Source organism: Metarhizium robertsii (genome assembly GCF_000187425.2).
Source record: "Metarhizium robertsii ARSEF 23 chromosome Unknown MAA_Scf_3, whole genome shotgun sequence".
NCBI classification, from domain to species: Eukaryota; Fungi; Ascomycota; class Sordariomycetes; order Hypocreales; family Clavicipitaceae; genus Metarhizium; species Metarhizium robertsii.
In genome coordinates this window covers 5,258,745-5,274,306 of record NW_011942171.1, presented here as the reverse complement: position 1 = coordinate 5,274,306, position 15,562 = coordinate 5,258,745, and the positions used below count along the sequence as shown (strand labels likewise).

At 53.0% G+C, this 15,562-nt stretch overlaps 6 protein-coding genes across 6 annotated transcripts in view; 3 read left to right on the top strand and 3 right to left on the bottom strand.

Annotated features, from left to right (window-relative positions):
- Window positions 1-304, top strand: part of MAA_09944 (Beta-ketoacyl synthase) — a gene marked incomplete at both ends in the record, with an annotated part of 8,004 nt that extends 7,700 nt beyond the window's left edge. Inside the window, one exon of the mRNA XM_007827942.1 lies at window positions 26-304. Within this exon, the coding sequence (XP_007826133.1) occupies window positions 26-304 (279 nt within the window). The remainder of the gene's footprint in view (window positions 1-25) is intronic.
- Window positions 305-1,754: 1,450 nt separating this feature from the next.
- Window positions 1,755-3,740, bottom strand: MAA_09943 (uncharacterized protein; the record flags this gene model as incomplete). Its single annotated transcript, XM_007827941.2, has 5 exons — window positions 1,755-1,958; window positions 2,029-2,520; window positions 2,579-3,128; window positions 3,187-3,565; window positions 3,641-3,740. The coding sequence occupies 5 exons, from the start codon at window positions 3,738-3,740 to the stop codon at window positions 1,755-1,757; spliced, it is 1,725 nt and encodes a 574-aa protein (XP_007826132.2).
- Window positions 3,741-6,224: 2,484 nt separating this feature from the next.
- Window positions 6,225-7,673, top strand: MAA_09942 (amine oxidase flavin-containing superfamily; the record flags this gene model as incomplete). The annotated part of the gene is made up of 1 exon (XM_007827940.1): window positions 6,225-7,673. The coding sequence occupies one exon, from the start codon at window positions 6,225-6,227 to the stop codon at window positions 7,671-7,673; it is 1,449 nt and encodes a 482-aa protein (XP_007826131.1).
- A 1,149-nt stretch (window positions 7,674-8,822) lies between these two features.
- On the bottom strand, window positions 8,823-9,897 carry MAA_09941 (oxidoreductase CipA; the record flags this gene model as incomplete). Its single annotated transcript, XM_007827939.1, has 2 exons — window positions 8,823-9,767; window positions 9,829-9,897. 2 exons carry the CDS (start codon window positions 9,895-9,897, stop codon window positions 8,823-8,825), a joined length of 1,014 nt encoding a protein of 337 aa, XP_007826130.1.
- Window positions 9,898-10,616: 719 nt separating this feature from the next.
- Window positions 10,617-12,266, top strand: MAA_09940 (major facilitator superfamily transporter; the record flags this gene model as incomplete). The annotated part of the gene is made up of 1 exon (XM_007827938.1): window positions 10,617-12,266. The coding sequence occupies one exon, from the start codon at window positions 10,617-10,619 to the stop codon at window positions 12,264-12,266; it is 1,650 nt and encodes a 549-aa protein (XP_007826129.1).
- Window positions 12,267-12,407: 141 nt separating this feature from the next.
- On the bottom strand, window positions 12,408-14,180 carry MAA_09939 (C6 zinc finger domain protein; the record flags this gene model as incomplete). Its single annotated transcript, XM_007827937.1, has 1 exon — window positions 12,408-14,180. One exon carries the CDS (start codon window positions 14,178-14,180, stop codon window positions 12,408-12,410), a length of 1,773 nt encoding a protein of 590 aa, XP_007826128.1.
- Window positions 14,181-15,562: the final 1,382 nt, after the last annotated feature.

Genomic DNA, 15,562 nt, shown 5'->3' with positions numbered 1-15,562 from the left:
CGCCGGTGCCTCGCTCGCCGCGCAGCTCGCCGAGGCGACGGACCAGCAGGAGGGGGCGCGGCTCGTCGGCGCGGCCATTGCGGCCAAGCTGGCTGACATCTTCATGACGCCCGTTGCCGAGATTGATCTCGCCAAGCCCCCGGCGCACTTTGGCGTCGATTCGCTGATTGCTGTCGAGCTGAGGAACTTGCTTGTCTTGCAGGCCGCGGCGGATATTTCCATCTTTAATATACTGCAGACGGCGAGCCTTGCTGCCCTGGCGGCCTTGGTGGCGGAGAAGAGCCGCCATTTGCAGGGCGCTTAAAGGGGAGTGAGTGCCGGGATCTAGGTTACGGGGCTACATGTACACTTGATCTCTTGCTGGGTTGAGAGGTGATGTTTTCTTTGCAACAGTTTAACACTGGGATAAATGGTTTCGTTGGCGCATGTGGGTTATCGGGTTCAATAGACGTGCTTCGTAGACTTTATCGTTGTGTTATGTTTTGCCACGCGGATTAGACTTTACTATATATATAAACCGTTTAAACAATTCCTGCAGCAATAAAAGCCTCTTTTTTTGATACTCGCACTACGTTTCCAACTTCTCGGGTGCGGCAATATACTAGTGTTGGCTTGTCCCAAGGCTAACATAGAGAGTTGTCACGAGGTTGTATTGTCCTCACCGACCTCTCCTTTGTCCATGTCAGTAACTTGCCAGGTACCTCGATTTGCAGACGTAAAGTAAAAGAGGCCAATCGCGGGTTCTGGATTCCTCGCAGACAAGGGAAGATAAGCTCAACCTTGAACCAGAAGCGGGCGGAGTGTTACACGGAAATGGCTCAATGTCAAAGGTTACACAAGGGCTACGGTCACGGGATTAGGGCAGAAGGCGCTTACTGACTTCTTGTATTTAAAGACGTCTTTGGTCAACGAGGCCTTGAGGAAAACCAAGGACCTTTGATACCAAAGCCTGTTATTAGATGAATTGAGCTATTGCTCCAAGCCCTCGTTGAGCCCTTGTCACACGGACGATCAAAGAGGAGGCTGAGGTAAGATAGGTTCTAAAAGGGCTCCGGAAGGAGCAGAGGAGCGATGGAGGTGACAGGGAGGCGTTGCCGTGCCGGCACCGGGGTTATGTGAGAGGGGTGTAAACAGTCTTGGTTCTTGGCCACCCCTTGGGAGATGACTTGACGTCGAGCTACCTGATTCACGGATTCTGTCACGGAAATGGCCTGCTACGCAAGGGCTACGACCAAGAGACCTAAGGCAAAGTCCCTCACCGACTTCTTGTATTTAAAGACGTCTTTTGTCAACGAGGCCTTGAGGAAAACCAAGGACCTTTAATACCAAAGACTGTTATTAGGTGAATTGAGCTATTGACCCCAAGCCCCTGTCACAGATTCCTTGTCTTGTGTTTGTCATTTTCGGCTGCGCCCACGAGGCATTTCCTCACCAAACCTTGTGATCTTGGGATTTGCAGTGTGCACGATGACAATAAAGTCAACTTAAGCGACAGTTTTGTTTCAAACTATTAGCAAACCAACAACCAGGGCGGACACAGAATGCCAACGCCGACAGGAACCTATAAAATGAGTATCTGGCACGGCGTAGGAATTTCATGTAGGAACGAGCATGTTGAAAATAAAGTACGGCTTTCGTCCCCAAAACTCAACGGATTGTTCGCATGGGCATATTCTAGCACCACCTAATAGTTACGTCCCTTTTCTACGCCATCATTGATCCATACATACATATATACAGTTCTAGATCAAACCTCAAATTATTGGTGAGGGCAGACCGGTTGCGTACTGGGGTTCTAAGATTTGGATAAAGTTTTGTGCAAGTTTGCTGAGGCCGGTCGAGGCTCGCAGCATCGTTACGATGCGGGGCATGAGCTTGATGTAGGCGTCGTTTAGCCCGGGGTGGGATTGGGAGAACCGGGCGCTTAGGAGCAGCAGGATGGGCGTTAAGGGATGCATCTGCTAGATTGTTAGCAATTCGGACTCTTGACTTATTATGTTTGGGAGGGGAGAGAACGGTCTACTTTACCTGAAAGTGCTGCCCAAGCTCCGCGATCAGGAGATCTATATCGGCGACGGCATCCAGTGATTGCTGCTTGTGTTCTGCGAAAAGAGCTTGGGTGAGCTGCGTTCCTTGTGCGTCGGCACCTAGGGGTCTGCTTTCGATAATGTCATAGAGCATAAGCACGGCCGTATGCGCCGCCAGAGTAACAAAGGCGATAATGGGATCCGGGTACTCCAATGACGCGTGTATTCGTAGCATCCTGATGCGTTGGGCCAATAATGCATTAAGGTAACGATGCCGACGGCAGAAATCTTGACACGGTCCGGTCGGAGGTTTCTGTTTATGTTCCAAGACCCGTCCGCAGATGGTAGCTCCAATGACACTCTCCGTAAAGGGCGACAGCGTATTGTGTGGCCACTCTAGATCGACGACCGGAATCGTATCCGCGAGAAAGCCCATGTCTATTGGACGGCCACTTGCAAAGTTTGCCTCGGGAGCCGGCAGGCGGGTACGGATCTGGCACCAAGTCAATAGATGATCCTTGGCACGAAAAGATTACTTTGGGCAAGCTAACCAGTTGTTCATCGAAGAACATGTGCAGCCCATCAACCATGCTCGTGAAGCGGTCGATTGTATATGCAAGCCAAAAGGTCCGCCTTTTTGTTTCAACATCGATCCAGTCATCCTGGACTGGCCCCTGAAGAGAGAGCTGCCCTTGATACTGCTCCAGTCGCATGGTGTGAGGTGTTTGGGGCCCATCAAGTTCGTACAACCTCATCATCTGAATCAAGCGAAAGGCCCTGCCGGCGGACATCATACCTCGGTGGAAGTCTTGGCACGTTAGCTCATAGATGGCAAGCAAGGTCCACGCTTGGGCCTGCTCGAGCGATATTTGGTGATAGGGTTCGTCTGACTCTAGTGAATGCAGAGCTTGTCTGGTCTTTTCATACAGCTTGCGCCCGTCAACTTGAAACTGACTGGAGAGTGACGAGGCCAACGTCCACATGGCGTGCTGCAGGCAAGTTTTCTTCTTGTTCTTGTTTGGTTGTTTAGACCAAGAGCGGTAGCGGTGCTTTTGCAATATTGGCGCAAATGCATAAGCCCGATCGAAATAAAGCTGGTCTCTAAAAGAAGTATTAACATGGCAGGTCTGGAAATTTATCCTCCAGAGACAAGACGTACAGGTCGTTGTGCATCATGGGAGTGATGAGGAGATCAGGCTCCATTGGAATGTGGACCAGATCCTGAATATTTTCCAGGCTGGGAAGTGAGGCAAAGGGCGAGCTTGCGGACGAATTGTCAAAACATTCCCACGTCTCCATGTGGACCATGGGGAATTGGAATTCCATCGATGCCGGCCATGGCGGGATAGTAGCAGCTGTTCCGGGAGTTGTGCAAGCGGTATGCAGGATTTCCGTATGGTCTGTACTGCTCTCGACACTCCCACTACTTGCAATTTCGTTGTCCGCGTTGCCCGCTTCTTGAGAGGGAGAGAAGGCTGGTGTCTCAGCAGTAGTAGGAGATGCGGCTTGTTGTTTTTCTAGCTGAGTCTGGAGGTCCTCTGGCACAACGCAGCTTCATCAGCCTACGAGTCAGAGGTTAAGAAAGGAGGAGAATGATTGCGAGCAGCCCTCACCAATTCTTTTCTGCAGCGTCTTGAGATATCCCTTCTTTGGCCCTCTAGGCGGGAAGCTGTCTCGCACAACGCACTTGACCCCGGAATTAGCACAAGCCATGCATTGCGGCGTTCCCCTATCGCAGCGGATCCTTTTTCGTCGACATTCCTCGCACTTGTCATCTACGTGTTAGTACTGAGAGTCTCTGGACGGGCCAAGGCCAAGGTGACCACCTACTGCGCCTCCCGGCTGTTGTCGCGATGGTTGCCCCATTAAAGCTGCTTGAGGACAGGCTATACTCTGTACTCGACCTAGCAGAGGCTGGCAGTCGCTCTTTTTGCTGCAGCAAGTTGATACGCTACGTGAGAGTTTTGAGTGAGTTCAAGCAAGGAGTGTCTCAAGTCTCAGTGTATGCTTTGCAAGCCCTCAGAGTATGGCTATCCTTGCCGTTATGTCGACAGAAGCAGAGTCGGGGTGGATCAGATTGTCTCATCCTTTTGTGAAGTGCACAAGAACAAAGACAGCGTCGGATACGCCCGACTTGGCCGGCTAGGCAATACGACGCTTTCGCCAACCGAGGCCAGCGGCCGACGTCGCGATCGATAAGGCTGGGTGCCTGGGGGCGAGCTTACTCCCCGAACATGACACCGAATCCCCGACATCTGGGCAGTGGCGTCGGATACACGTGTCTCGGACGCAGCGTCGAGCCAATGGCGGAACACGCTCCGGCCAGAAGACGAATTAACCGAGAAAAACGATGCCATTCGGCTTGTCTAAGTGGCCCACCGTCCCAAGCCTTCTTTCTGTGATGATGATGACGATGATGACACTATATGTAAGCACCGGAAGCTCCTATAAAAGGACAAGGCGCCACGCCAGATACGACTGAATCCAGCTTCCTGGCTGTCAAACGTAAGCAAGGCTTGATTAGGACTTGTCCGTAAGAATTGCTCAACCTAAGTGGCCGGGCACCGCATAGAGGCCAAAAATTCCACCACAATTAGCATCCTGCCTCGCATGTAAGCACATGCAGCGATAGCTGCGGGTACGGCCGCAAGAAGCACGTCATCCATTCGCTTTTGTGATTCAAAGGCCTTGATTAGGCGCTACATTGCCAGGATGGCGTGTAATGCGTTATGGCATCCTGCCACTGTAGTCGGTCAACCCTTGGTTTTCAACCGTCTGAAGATTCTCTCAACTTGTTTCCAACGGCCAAGCCATTCGGAGTAATTCCTCCTTGACTGCTCGAGCGAGGAGTGACCAAGCTTGCCGTATGTCGTTGACCTCATGCGTACCGAGGCAGCGACAACTCCAACATGAATTGTGTGTGGTCGAGTACCAGCATCGCAGACAAAAATAAAGTCTCTCAGGTCTTTTTCCGTTGCACATGTGCTGCTCAAGCTTAGAGAGGCAACCAAAAGTACCCCATTCCTACCAACAGAGAACTTCCGTATTATGGACGGAGTACCAGTTGGATGAAATGCAGGTTGGCTGAAATGCAAGTCGACTGAAATGTGGGTTCAAATGCGGGAACTGAAACAATGCCGTAGCTCCCTGCATGCAGTGAGTTTCTAAAATTCATTGTTTCTCCATTCACATGCGACGCCAAGCCTGTCTGTTGCACAGATTGAGGCATGTTGTTCTCATCATCAATCTAGCACTTGCGCATCTTACGTTAGATGCACCCCTGCCGCTGTTTGTCAATCGCGAATAGAGATATTACGATTACCTTTGACAAATCAATTGAACCTGTTGCAGCTAATAGTACCAGCCCATTCAAATTCTTGCCCACTCTCAGCTTTGTGCCCAGACTCGGCAATAGCTCAATATTGATTTCCTTACTCTTATCTACGGGTAATTGTATCACTATTTAGTATCTATGTCTTCGTTGCAAACCAAGTCTTGCGTCATATCCCTTATATTCCGAGGAGGTATGTTCACATTATACTGGCGTATGGAGTAACATTATCAAATGTACGTGTCCTTGGAGCAGTGCACACCACCTACGGGGCTAGATAGATACCCAAGGTCGTAAAAGATCAAGGAATAGCAAACTACATGAACCAATCGCCGACAACACCAAGCTGGTGTTCAAGGCTCTTGACGGGTCTGGTGGAAAAGACGGCGTGAGGGCAAAATCAGGACCAGATTGATCTAGACAAAAGGCGAGAGCAGGACGAGATTAACCAAGCTTAGCTCCTAAGCAGTATTGCGGACCTCTGAGTCACTAGCATGACGCGATTGGATAGAAGATGAGTGCGATGGGATTGTATAGAACAGTCGAGCTGGGGCAGTGGCTGCAGTAAGCCACGGGAGCAGCTCAGCCTCAAACGGGGGGGCCAATACGTGGTTGCTGCCTTGTTTGCTCTCTATTTCTCTTTTCATAACTCATGTGGCGTTTCGCAATATTGGCTGCTGCCGCCTCGGATTCTTTCGCTCAGGCCGCCTCGACGCCGGAGTTTCTTTGAAGCTGCCTTCAGCCTTCCGGGGGAAACCAAGTCAGAGAGAATACACTCATCATGGCCCTTGTGCGTATATTAAAGAGAAGCAGTCGATATCTCACGTCAAACAAGTCCAATTGCCATCTTGGCGCTCGTTTGCAACATGTTGACCACCCTTTTCTGCATTGCCGCCGCGGTGGGCGCCTTGGCTGCGTCTGTAGATGCCCGTGATGAGTTTGATTCGTCGGCATATGCTGCCAAAGACGTCGTCGAGCGAGATTTTGCCATTATCGGCGGAGGAGCAGCGGGGACATATGCAGCCGTAAGTCTGGCCGATCGAAACAAAACCTTCACCCTGATCGAAGTTTCGGACAGGCTTGGGGGACACACCAGAACCTTCCACGACCCCGTCACCGGGGCCAAGGTCGACTCTGGAGTGCAGATTCACGTCGATACCCCCATTGTTCGCGACTTTTTTGCCCGTTTGCGCGCCCCTCTAGCACATGCCGATCTTAAGGATTTCGGCAAGCCCAGATACTACGACTTTGCCAAGCGAGTTGCCCTTGCCAACTACACCGTCGGCGCTGTCCAGCCGGACTATGTTGCCGAGCTCGACAAGTATCCCTTTGTTGAAAATCTCATCGACCTGCCCAACCCGGTCCCTGCCGATCTGCTCCTGACCTGGCCAGAATACGTCAAGAAGCATAATCTCTCCTACAGCTCGGCCCAGGCCGGCCTCTCATGGCCAGCGACCCCTGGTGATCCATTGGACACCACCGCTCTCGCCATCTTCAACGATGGCAATCACTGGGAGTTGGCCGCGTTTACCGGCGCTGCTGTTCGCGGTGCCAATCACGACAACTCACAGATTTATGTCAACGCCCTGGCCGAATTGAAACCGCATGTGTTTCTGAAGTCGTCCATTATTGCAGCGCGCCGTGGATCGACCCGCAAGTGCGGCGTGCAGCTCGTGGCCAACACCCCATCCGGCAAAAAGCTCATCAAGGCCAGACAGCTCATCATTGCTATGCCGCCCGTCTTGGACAACATCAAGTATTTCGGTCTCGACCGCCAGGAGGAGGCCATTCTGGGCAAGCTTTCGGGCAAGTACTACTACGCGGGCGTCGTGAACAACACCGGGCTTGAGGACGACGTTGCTTATAACAACGCCGGCGCCGACAGACCGTACCACGCCGCCAGCCTGCCCGGTGTTGTCGAGATCGCCCCTTCAGCTTCGCCTGGGTACCACTTCTACTGGTACAATACGCTCCAGGCGCAGACACGGGCTGAAATCGAGGACGCTGCTCGAAGCACCATCAAGTGGCTACAGACTCAGAACAATGTGAAGGCTTTGGAGCCAAAGTTTGTTGACTTTCAGGATCACTCACCGTTCCATCTAAGTCCGCCAACCAGAGACATTGCCGATGGTTGGTATAGCAAGATGAAGGGTCTCCAGGGCTATAGAAACACTTGGTATATCAGTGCCTTATTCGTCGTTAGCTCAACCCAGGTCTGGAACAACACCCACAACATGCTTCCGGATATTATCAACGGTTTGTCAACGAGGCCTTGTGGAAAACCAAGGACGTTTGATACGAAAGACTGTTATTAGCTGAATTGAGCTATTGCTCCAAGCCCTCTATTGAGCCCTTGTCACTCAATGATTGCGGTTTTTGGGGGACCTTAAGAACACTTGAAAAAAAAACATTTTTACATAAATAAAGGTCTTGGCATACATAAATTTCCTATTTGTTTTACTATATTACTGTTTGTTCACCCTCTTGTTGGTCGCTCTTGTACTTATTATCACTCTAACTCCTCTAAAGAAAATAGAGTCTATACTATTTCGCTTATATTGAAGATATGTAAGCACCTCTATCACCTATATTACCCAGTAGTTTGCCACGCTCCTTTTACTAAACACCATGACACACTACTTTCTTACCTGCAGAGATGTACTATTAGGCTCCTAGACACTTAGTAATAAAGTTAGTTACTTGACTTTCGTTTTTGACTAAACGAATAAGAGTGGCGTGATACATTGTCTAATGTTGATGGGATATGTGCTCAAGGAACCTACCACAATATTAAGAAACGGAACATGTTTAATTTACCTTGTGCACATCTACGGGTGGCATTGTCATTCCAGGCATGTACCGCGTTTAAAAGACGGCAATTCTCTTCTTTTGACCTGTTCAAGACCACTACACAGTAATGTACATATACATAAAGACAATCACCTCCAGCCACCCTCTGGCTTGACCTTATGAGATGGCTAGAAAAGTATGCAGACTTGCCACAAGTCACATTTTCACACGTAATTGCGATGTTGTTACACGGAAAAGGCCCAACAGATCGTGAAGCCCAACAAAGGGGCTTCGCCGATACAGGACTTGTTAGTTACACAGCTGGAACACGTGCCCGGGCAAGGACCCTAGGCCCGGGCGTTCCTTTCATGTATATAAGGCGGTCACCCTTCTCTTCCTTTCTCGTAGCAACTCAGGACCTTTGATATCCTACGAGATTATTATTTAATTGAGCTTCTCTCGCTCCAAGCCTTCATATTGAACCCTTGTCACAGATGTCATGAGACTCACTACTATGTTTCAATACATATTTCTTTTACCTCGTGCACATGAAATACTCGCCAAGTACTTGTCCGCCGCGGCGCATGTGTGGATCCTACAACCTTTCTTCTTAAAGTAATTGAAGTGTCAATGTCTATCTATTTATTGATTAAAATCTCGGTAAATGCTGTTGTCTAGTGCGCCATGCGCTCCGCGCGACTCTGCAGGACCTTGACCAGATCAACGCCCACCTTGGTAGCCTCATCCAGGCTCTCATCCGGCAGGCCGAGCAGCTGATTCTGCGCCTTGGCCGAGACATCACTCGGGTCATCTGGGCTAAATGCCCTCGCGTACAGCAACTTGCCAAAACCAGCCATGTTACCAGTTTTGACTTGGGCCAGGCCCTCCTCGTACCGCGTCTTGGAGGCCTCGTGGGTGATGGTCCAGTCGGCATCAGTGGTGCCCGTGACGCGCTTGACGCTCTCAAACATGTCGTTTTGGCTGACTACGAAGCTTTTAATGTACACGGCCTTGTTGAGGAACCCCGACAGACTAAGACTCGTGTCGCTCTCGTCGTCGGGAAGCTCCTTGAGGCTCAGCACCTTGGCCACGGCTCGCCCGACCTGCGACAAGGTCGAGGTCGAGTTCTTGGTGTTGCCGTCGTCATAAATTGTGAGGGAACGCTTGTCAAAGTCGAACCCAAAGCGCGACTCACCACCCGCCAGGCTGTAATCGTACCAAAATCCGCAGCACACAGTGATCCACTGCATGCCAAGCCTCTCAATTTCGTCCCTTTGAGCCTTGGCAATGGGCCCCAACATGGTCTCCTCGCCTTGTTTCGTGTTGGCAATGTCGCCGCCGTAGCCGTTGGGCATGATGTAGGGAACGCCAGCCTTGGCAGCCGCTTGGACGAGCTTGCTGTGGGCGTCCCGGGGCGCGTTGGGAGCCATGGTGATGATGAAAAATTGCTGGTCCTGGAGGGCGGCTACAATGGTGGCCTCATCGTTGTAGTCGATTGGGGCGACCAGGACGCCCTCGGGGAGCTTGTTGCTGCTGTCTTTGCGGGTGAGGGCCGTGACTGAGTGTTTTCCGGTTTGAATGAGGGCAGCCGTAATATGCCATCCGATGGTGCCTCCGGCCTAAGGTGGATATGTTAGTGTTACTACAGCCTGTGTATAGTCAAGGTCGCGATGTGCTTACCCCGACAATGGCGACTCTCTCGATGGCGTTTTTGAAGCCGACGGGCTCGTTTTTGGCGTACTTGGACATTTTGGTTATTACTGGGCAAGTCGTGGAGTTGAAGTGTAGAGTGTATCCAACCTGGTGGTCATGTATTATACTGCTTTCCCTCTTGAGAAGAAAATGTCCGCCCAGCCTTTATGCACGTCAGGCTTAGCCTCGATTTCGCTGCCTGTCAGCCTGTCAGCCTGTTTCACATCCTACCGGACGAGGAAATCCCTCAACAATCCTTCTCCACCCGACCCACCCGAGCTCCATCGGTCCCGGTCCCACTCGGCTCCACCCTGCGCTTCTCGGCCGCAGCAGCCGCAACAGCCGCAGCAGCCGAAGCAGCCACGCGCAAGAGTCCAATACAATGACGTCGACACAATAGCACAATCACCAAAGCTGAACACCCTCTGATGGGCGTCTCTGAAACGGTGGTGGCCAAGTCCGCAGCAGCCGCAGCAGCCGCACCGCAGTAAGCCACAGGACACAACATGGCAGTGATTATTCAACCACGGACTGAGGTAGGAGCTCCGCACGTCTCCCGCACCGCCCAGAACGGGGGAGATGAAAATCTCGACATGGAAGTACCAACTTATTTACACCCCATTGCGCCTGGCAGGACCGACACAGGCATACGAATGCGCATTTGTCCATTTCTCCGACGTTGCCATCCTTATACTGGCTGATCAAAGCTCACAGGAGTCCTAGTGATTGCGCTCATTCGTCACTTACACCTCACTCCGCCTTCATCAACCACGGCAATGTCTTTACAGGAAAAGGACAACACGCCTCTTGGCGAATGGCCACCTGGCGATGCAACGCCCAGGCAAACACCCGCGCAAACACCCTCCAAAGTCTCAGAAGAGAGCCATCACGGCAGCCGTCATGGCCACATCCACGACGACGACGACCTCGAAGACCATACTCAAGACCGCGTCCAGCGCCCCCAGTCCCTTGCCGCCGAGGTCCTCTTCATCGCCGTCATCTGCTCCTCCCAGCTCCTTGCGCAAGCAGGTCTCGCCCTGAGCATCGTGCCCCAGCACATCATTGCTCGCTCCTTTGGCATCGAGAACCAGCCCGGCGAGGTGAGCTGGTTCTCGGCGGCATACTCCCTCACCGTCGGCACCTTTATCCTCATCGCGGGCCGTCTCGGCGACGTCTTTGGCCACAAGCGCTTCTTCGTCGGCGGCTTCGCCTGGTACGGTCTGTGGTCCGCCCTCGCCGGGGTTGCCGTATACAGCGGCCCCGTCTTCTTCGCCTTCTGCCGTGCCATGCAGGGCATCGGCCCGGCCTTCTTGCTGCCCAACTCCATCGCCATCATCGGCCGCTGCTACGACCCCGGGCTCCGCCAAAACATGATCTTTAGTCTGTTTGGCGCCACCGCCCCCAGCGGCTTCCTCCTCGGCGCCGTTTTCGCCAGCCTGCTCTCCCAGATGGCCTGGTGGCCCTGGGCCTACTGGGTCATGTGCTTCGCGTGCCTCCTGCTGGCCCTCTTGGGCGTCTTTGCCATTCCCGCGACGCCGCCGCCGACCAACCCGGAGCACGAGGGGTCCAGCGCCTGGCAGCGTGTCGACGTCTTCGGCTCCGTCACCGGCGTGGCCGCCCTGGCCCTCTTCAACTTTGCCTGGAACCAAGGTCCTGTCGTGGGCTGGCCGACACCTTATACGTACTTCACCATGATTATCGGCATCCTCATCTTCGTCATCTTCGTCTTGGTCGAGAAGAGGGTGCGGCACCCCCTGATCCCCTTTGGCGTCCTGAAAATCGACTCCCTCTTCACCCTGGCCTGCGTCAGCGCCGGCTGGGCCAGCTTCGGCATCTTTGTCTACTACATCTGGAATTTTCTCATGGTCCTGAGGGGTCAGACTCCTCTGTATACGTCTGCTCAGTTCGCTCCCATCGCCATCAGCGGGCTATTGGCTGCCGTCACCACGGGTCTAGCCTTGAGTCACCTGCGCCCCTCGACCGTGATGCTCATCTCCATGACCGCCTTCCTCGTCGGAGGCATCATTTTTGCGACGGTGCCCGTCCACCAGACCTACTGGGCGCAGACCTTTGTGTCCGTCATCGTCTTTCCCTGGGGTATGGACATGTCCTTCCCCGCCGCCACCATTGTCCTGAGTCGGGCTATGCCGCGGCGGCACCAGGGTCTCGCCGCGTCGCTGGTCAACACCTTTGTCAACTACTCCATCTCCATTGGGCTCGGGTTCGCCGGCACAGTCGATTCGCAGGTGAGCGATGGAGGGAAGAATGTTCTGCGAGGTTATCGTGGCGCTTTTTACATGGGCATCGGTCTATCCAGCTTGGGCGTAGTTGTGGCTCTGATCTTCTGCTTTTTGGAGCGTCGTCGGTCGAATGTGTCTGAGGAGATAGCAGGGGGATCGAGCCAAATGGAAGTGGAGCTTACTTAAAATGTGTATTATGACCGGTTTACATACATACGATGCAGCGCTTTAATAGATTATTCCGGAATGCCACAGCGCGCCTTGATGAGTTGCATGTTGAATCGCCGCCGAGTGAACTCAAGACATGTCGAACGGCCCCCTGTTCCACTACCACTGGACATCAGGACCGAGCATCGATAGATATGGCTCGACGAGGAACTGCTCCCAGTCCAACCCCCAGGCCATGTCTTGCACGGCGGTGTTGGCCTCAGAATCTCGTTGCGCCACGGGGGATGGATGGCCGGCCCCGACAGCTTCCAGCTGGGCGAGCTCCTTTCGCTTCTTTTCCGTATTGAGGCTGAGTAGATGCCGCGCCATGGACAACGCCTCACGCGTCGGCCCTGTGTCGGCAGCCCTGACGAGATCCTCCAAGCCCCTGAATGCGGCGGGAATGTGAAGGGAGGCGGCCGGCGTGTCAATGGCCAACAGGACGCAGGCATACTGGAAGACGCTGCCGATGACGTTCCAGAACAGACGACCCTGGTTAGCCAGCTGCTGAGCCGATTGCACTGCAGCGTTGCCACAATCAATGACGAGCTTGATCATGTCGTCGGATATGCCCATCTTGAGCTGATAGATGCGGCGATAGAAACAAAACGCGAGGTCCGCCTTGGTTACCACCAGAAACGGATGAGTGAATTGGAGCTGTTCCAGTGCTTTCAGACGCTCAAACAGCTCCTCCCGAGGAGTTGAAGGCTGGCATTCGAGGTGGAACGGGGAGTTGGGCGCCGGGATGATGTGGGCAATTCGCACGAACTGATCGGCGACGGACCCTGATGTCGGGATGATGGCCTGGCAAGTCACGGCCCGAAACCGTACAGACGAGCGATCGTACTCGTAGGACAGCAAGTTGTGCCCGGCCCACGAGATCCAGAATATTCGCCGCAGCCGGTCCGCGTCGTGTCCGACGGCGCCGGCGCCGGCGACGGACGCCATCTTGTTGATATTCTCTTCCTCGTGCAGCCCCACGGCTTCGCACAGGTGCATCATGGTGCATGAGGCGATCCAGGCATTGTTGGGGCGGCTCGTGGCTCGCAGGTAAAACACTCGCATGGCCCACGCAACAATGTGGTCGATGCCCAGCATGCGCATCGAGGCCGGATCGTCGAGAATGGCCTTGGCGTACTGCACCAGGTCAGACTCGCGCGGGTGTCTGTTTGGGGATAGAAACGACCCGAGGGCGGCGACGCCAGCGGCCACGGCGCCAAAGGCGGTCATGGTGCTGCCGCCGCCATGGTAATAGTCCCGACACCGCTGGGTGTAGATTCTCGGGTCCAGGTAGTCGCCAATGGGTGCTAGTGTCGAGAAGTGCACATCCGAGAAGATGCCCAGATCGTGCTCCGAGATGAGCGTCCCCAGCAGGGCATGCGCGTTGGAGGCCTCGTCGGGGCGGATGCCAAAGTTATACGCGAGCGAGTGCATCTTGGAATGGCTATCAGAGCCAAGAACGCCGCTCAAGATGTGCGGGAACGCCATCGACGCCGACGCCCCGGCGTATCTAGACTTGTGCTCGTCAAAGATGCCGGCGGGCGCGGTCGTGGACGCGCCGGCCCTGGGCGTCGGGCTCTTGGTCGACGAGCCATGGGCCTCGCTCGGGCTTTGGCCGACCTGAGACCGGCTGCCGGGACCCGGCGATGTAGCGGCGGCCCGGCTTGGCATGCCGCTTCCGCCGTCGACGCCGACACGCTTGGCTGGCGGAGGAGCATGTCCGCCGCCGGCCGCGGTGCCCGTGGTGTCATCGTCACGGGCCGCGTACCTGCAGTTGTATTCATAGGTGGTGCACATGCCACAAGGGTACTCGGCGTCGCATTTCCGCTTGCGCTGGTGGCAAGGGATGCATGCCTTTCTCGCGCGCTTGCGCCTGGCCGGTGTCGTCGACATGCCTGCCAGGAGGCATGAGCTTCACGATGTGCGGCTGCGGTGCAAATACAACCAGACCAGACTTTCCAATGTCAAGGTTGGTTAAAGTTGACTTTTGGCCCCCACTATTTCAATCTGTCAGTGGACGGGTTGATATTCCCCCGGCCACATGTGCAAGGGATGGTCCCTGCATGTCGCTAAAAAAAGATAGGTCAGTTAGGGTTAGGGTTGGAACCTATCATCCTCGCTTTCATGGGCGCGTGGGAATTCACAGGCCGCTCGAGCACGCATTACGCTACGAGCGTCGTGGAGCTAACAGCATGGAAATTAAACTTTAAAGATTCTATCATCATTAAATGAACCTCTCACGGTAATCTCACTCAGACCTTTTTCTTACGTCCCAAATTTGGGTGTTTACGTGTGTAAGCTGTACCTGGTGCCTCTAAACACAACAAGGACCGTGGATTCCACGTTGTGATCGCTATTAACACATCGATGACATTAGCTCGTGAACCGTAGGTTGTTTTCACCAAAAATACTTAGTCTTGCTCTAACGATAGCTCTTGAATTACTACAACTCACAATGCACTTGCGGGCGCATCTGGTACCTTGTGGCTTGCCAAGCGTGCCAGCACAATATATTTGGAACTATGTTCTGTTGGGAGTAGACTTGAATTCAGTCTGGGATATTCGATCAATTTGATGCCTAAGCTAGGCTTTACTACTGCCACTACCACTGCTGCTGCTGCTACTGCTCCTGCTACTCCTGTGTGACAAGGGCTCGTTAGAGGGTTTGGAACGACAGGTTTCAAATTCAAAGACAATATCAAAGAGTGTCAAACGTTCTTAGTTTTCTAAGAGAAAGGAAGAGAATAATAACCGCTATATATACATGAAGGGAACGGCTGTGCCTAGGGCTCTTGCCCGGGCACGTGTTTAATCTGTGTAACCAATAGGTCCTGCTACTCCTGCTACTCCTGCTACAATAATACCAACATTTCACTGTATTCTCACAAATACATGTTATTTTGTGCTCCCCTTGTGAGTGTCAACGTGTCTGTAATTGGACTTTTAGTTTTTGCTTCAAGCACACATGACAGAATAACGAGAGACTTACATGTGACGATTTCCGGCACTGCTCCCTCGTTCGTCTCTTACTTTTTCCAGCCGCCGAGGCGAACCAAGGAGAGGATCCCTCTCATGCGAACTGTTTGGCCTTTGGTAAAGCGTTCGAGGCAAGAGCTATTTTCAAAGAGGTTAGCTATACAGACGAGGATAAGAATTGTGACAAGGGTTTAATTATAAAGGCTTAGAGTAATAAGGCTTAATTTAATAATAATTTTATAAAATATTAAAGGTTTTAAGTTAATATAAAAAAGGAAAAAAAAAGTAATTACCTTATA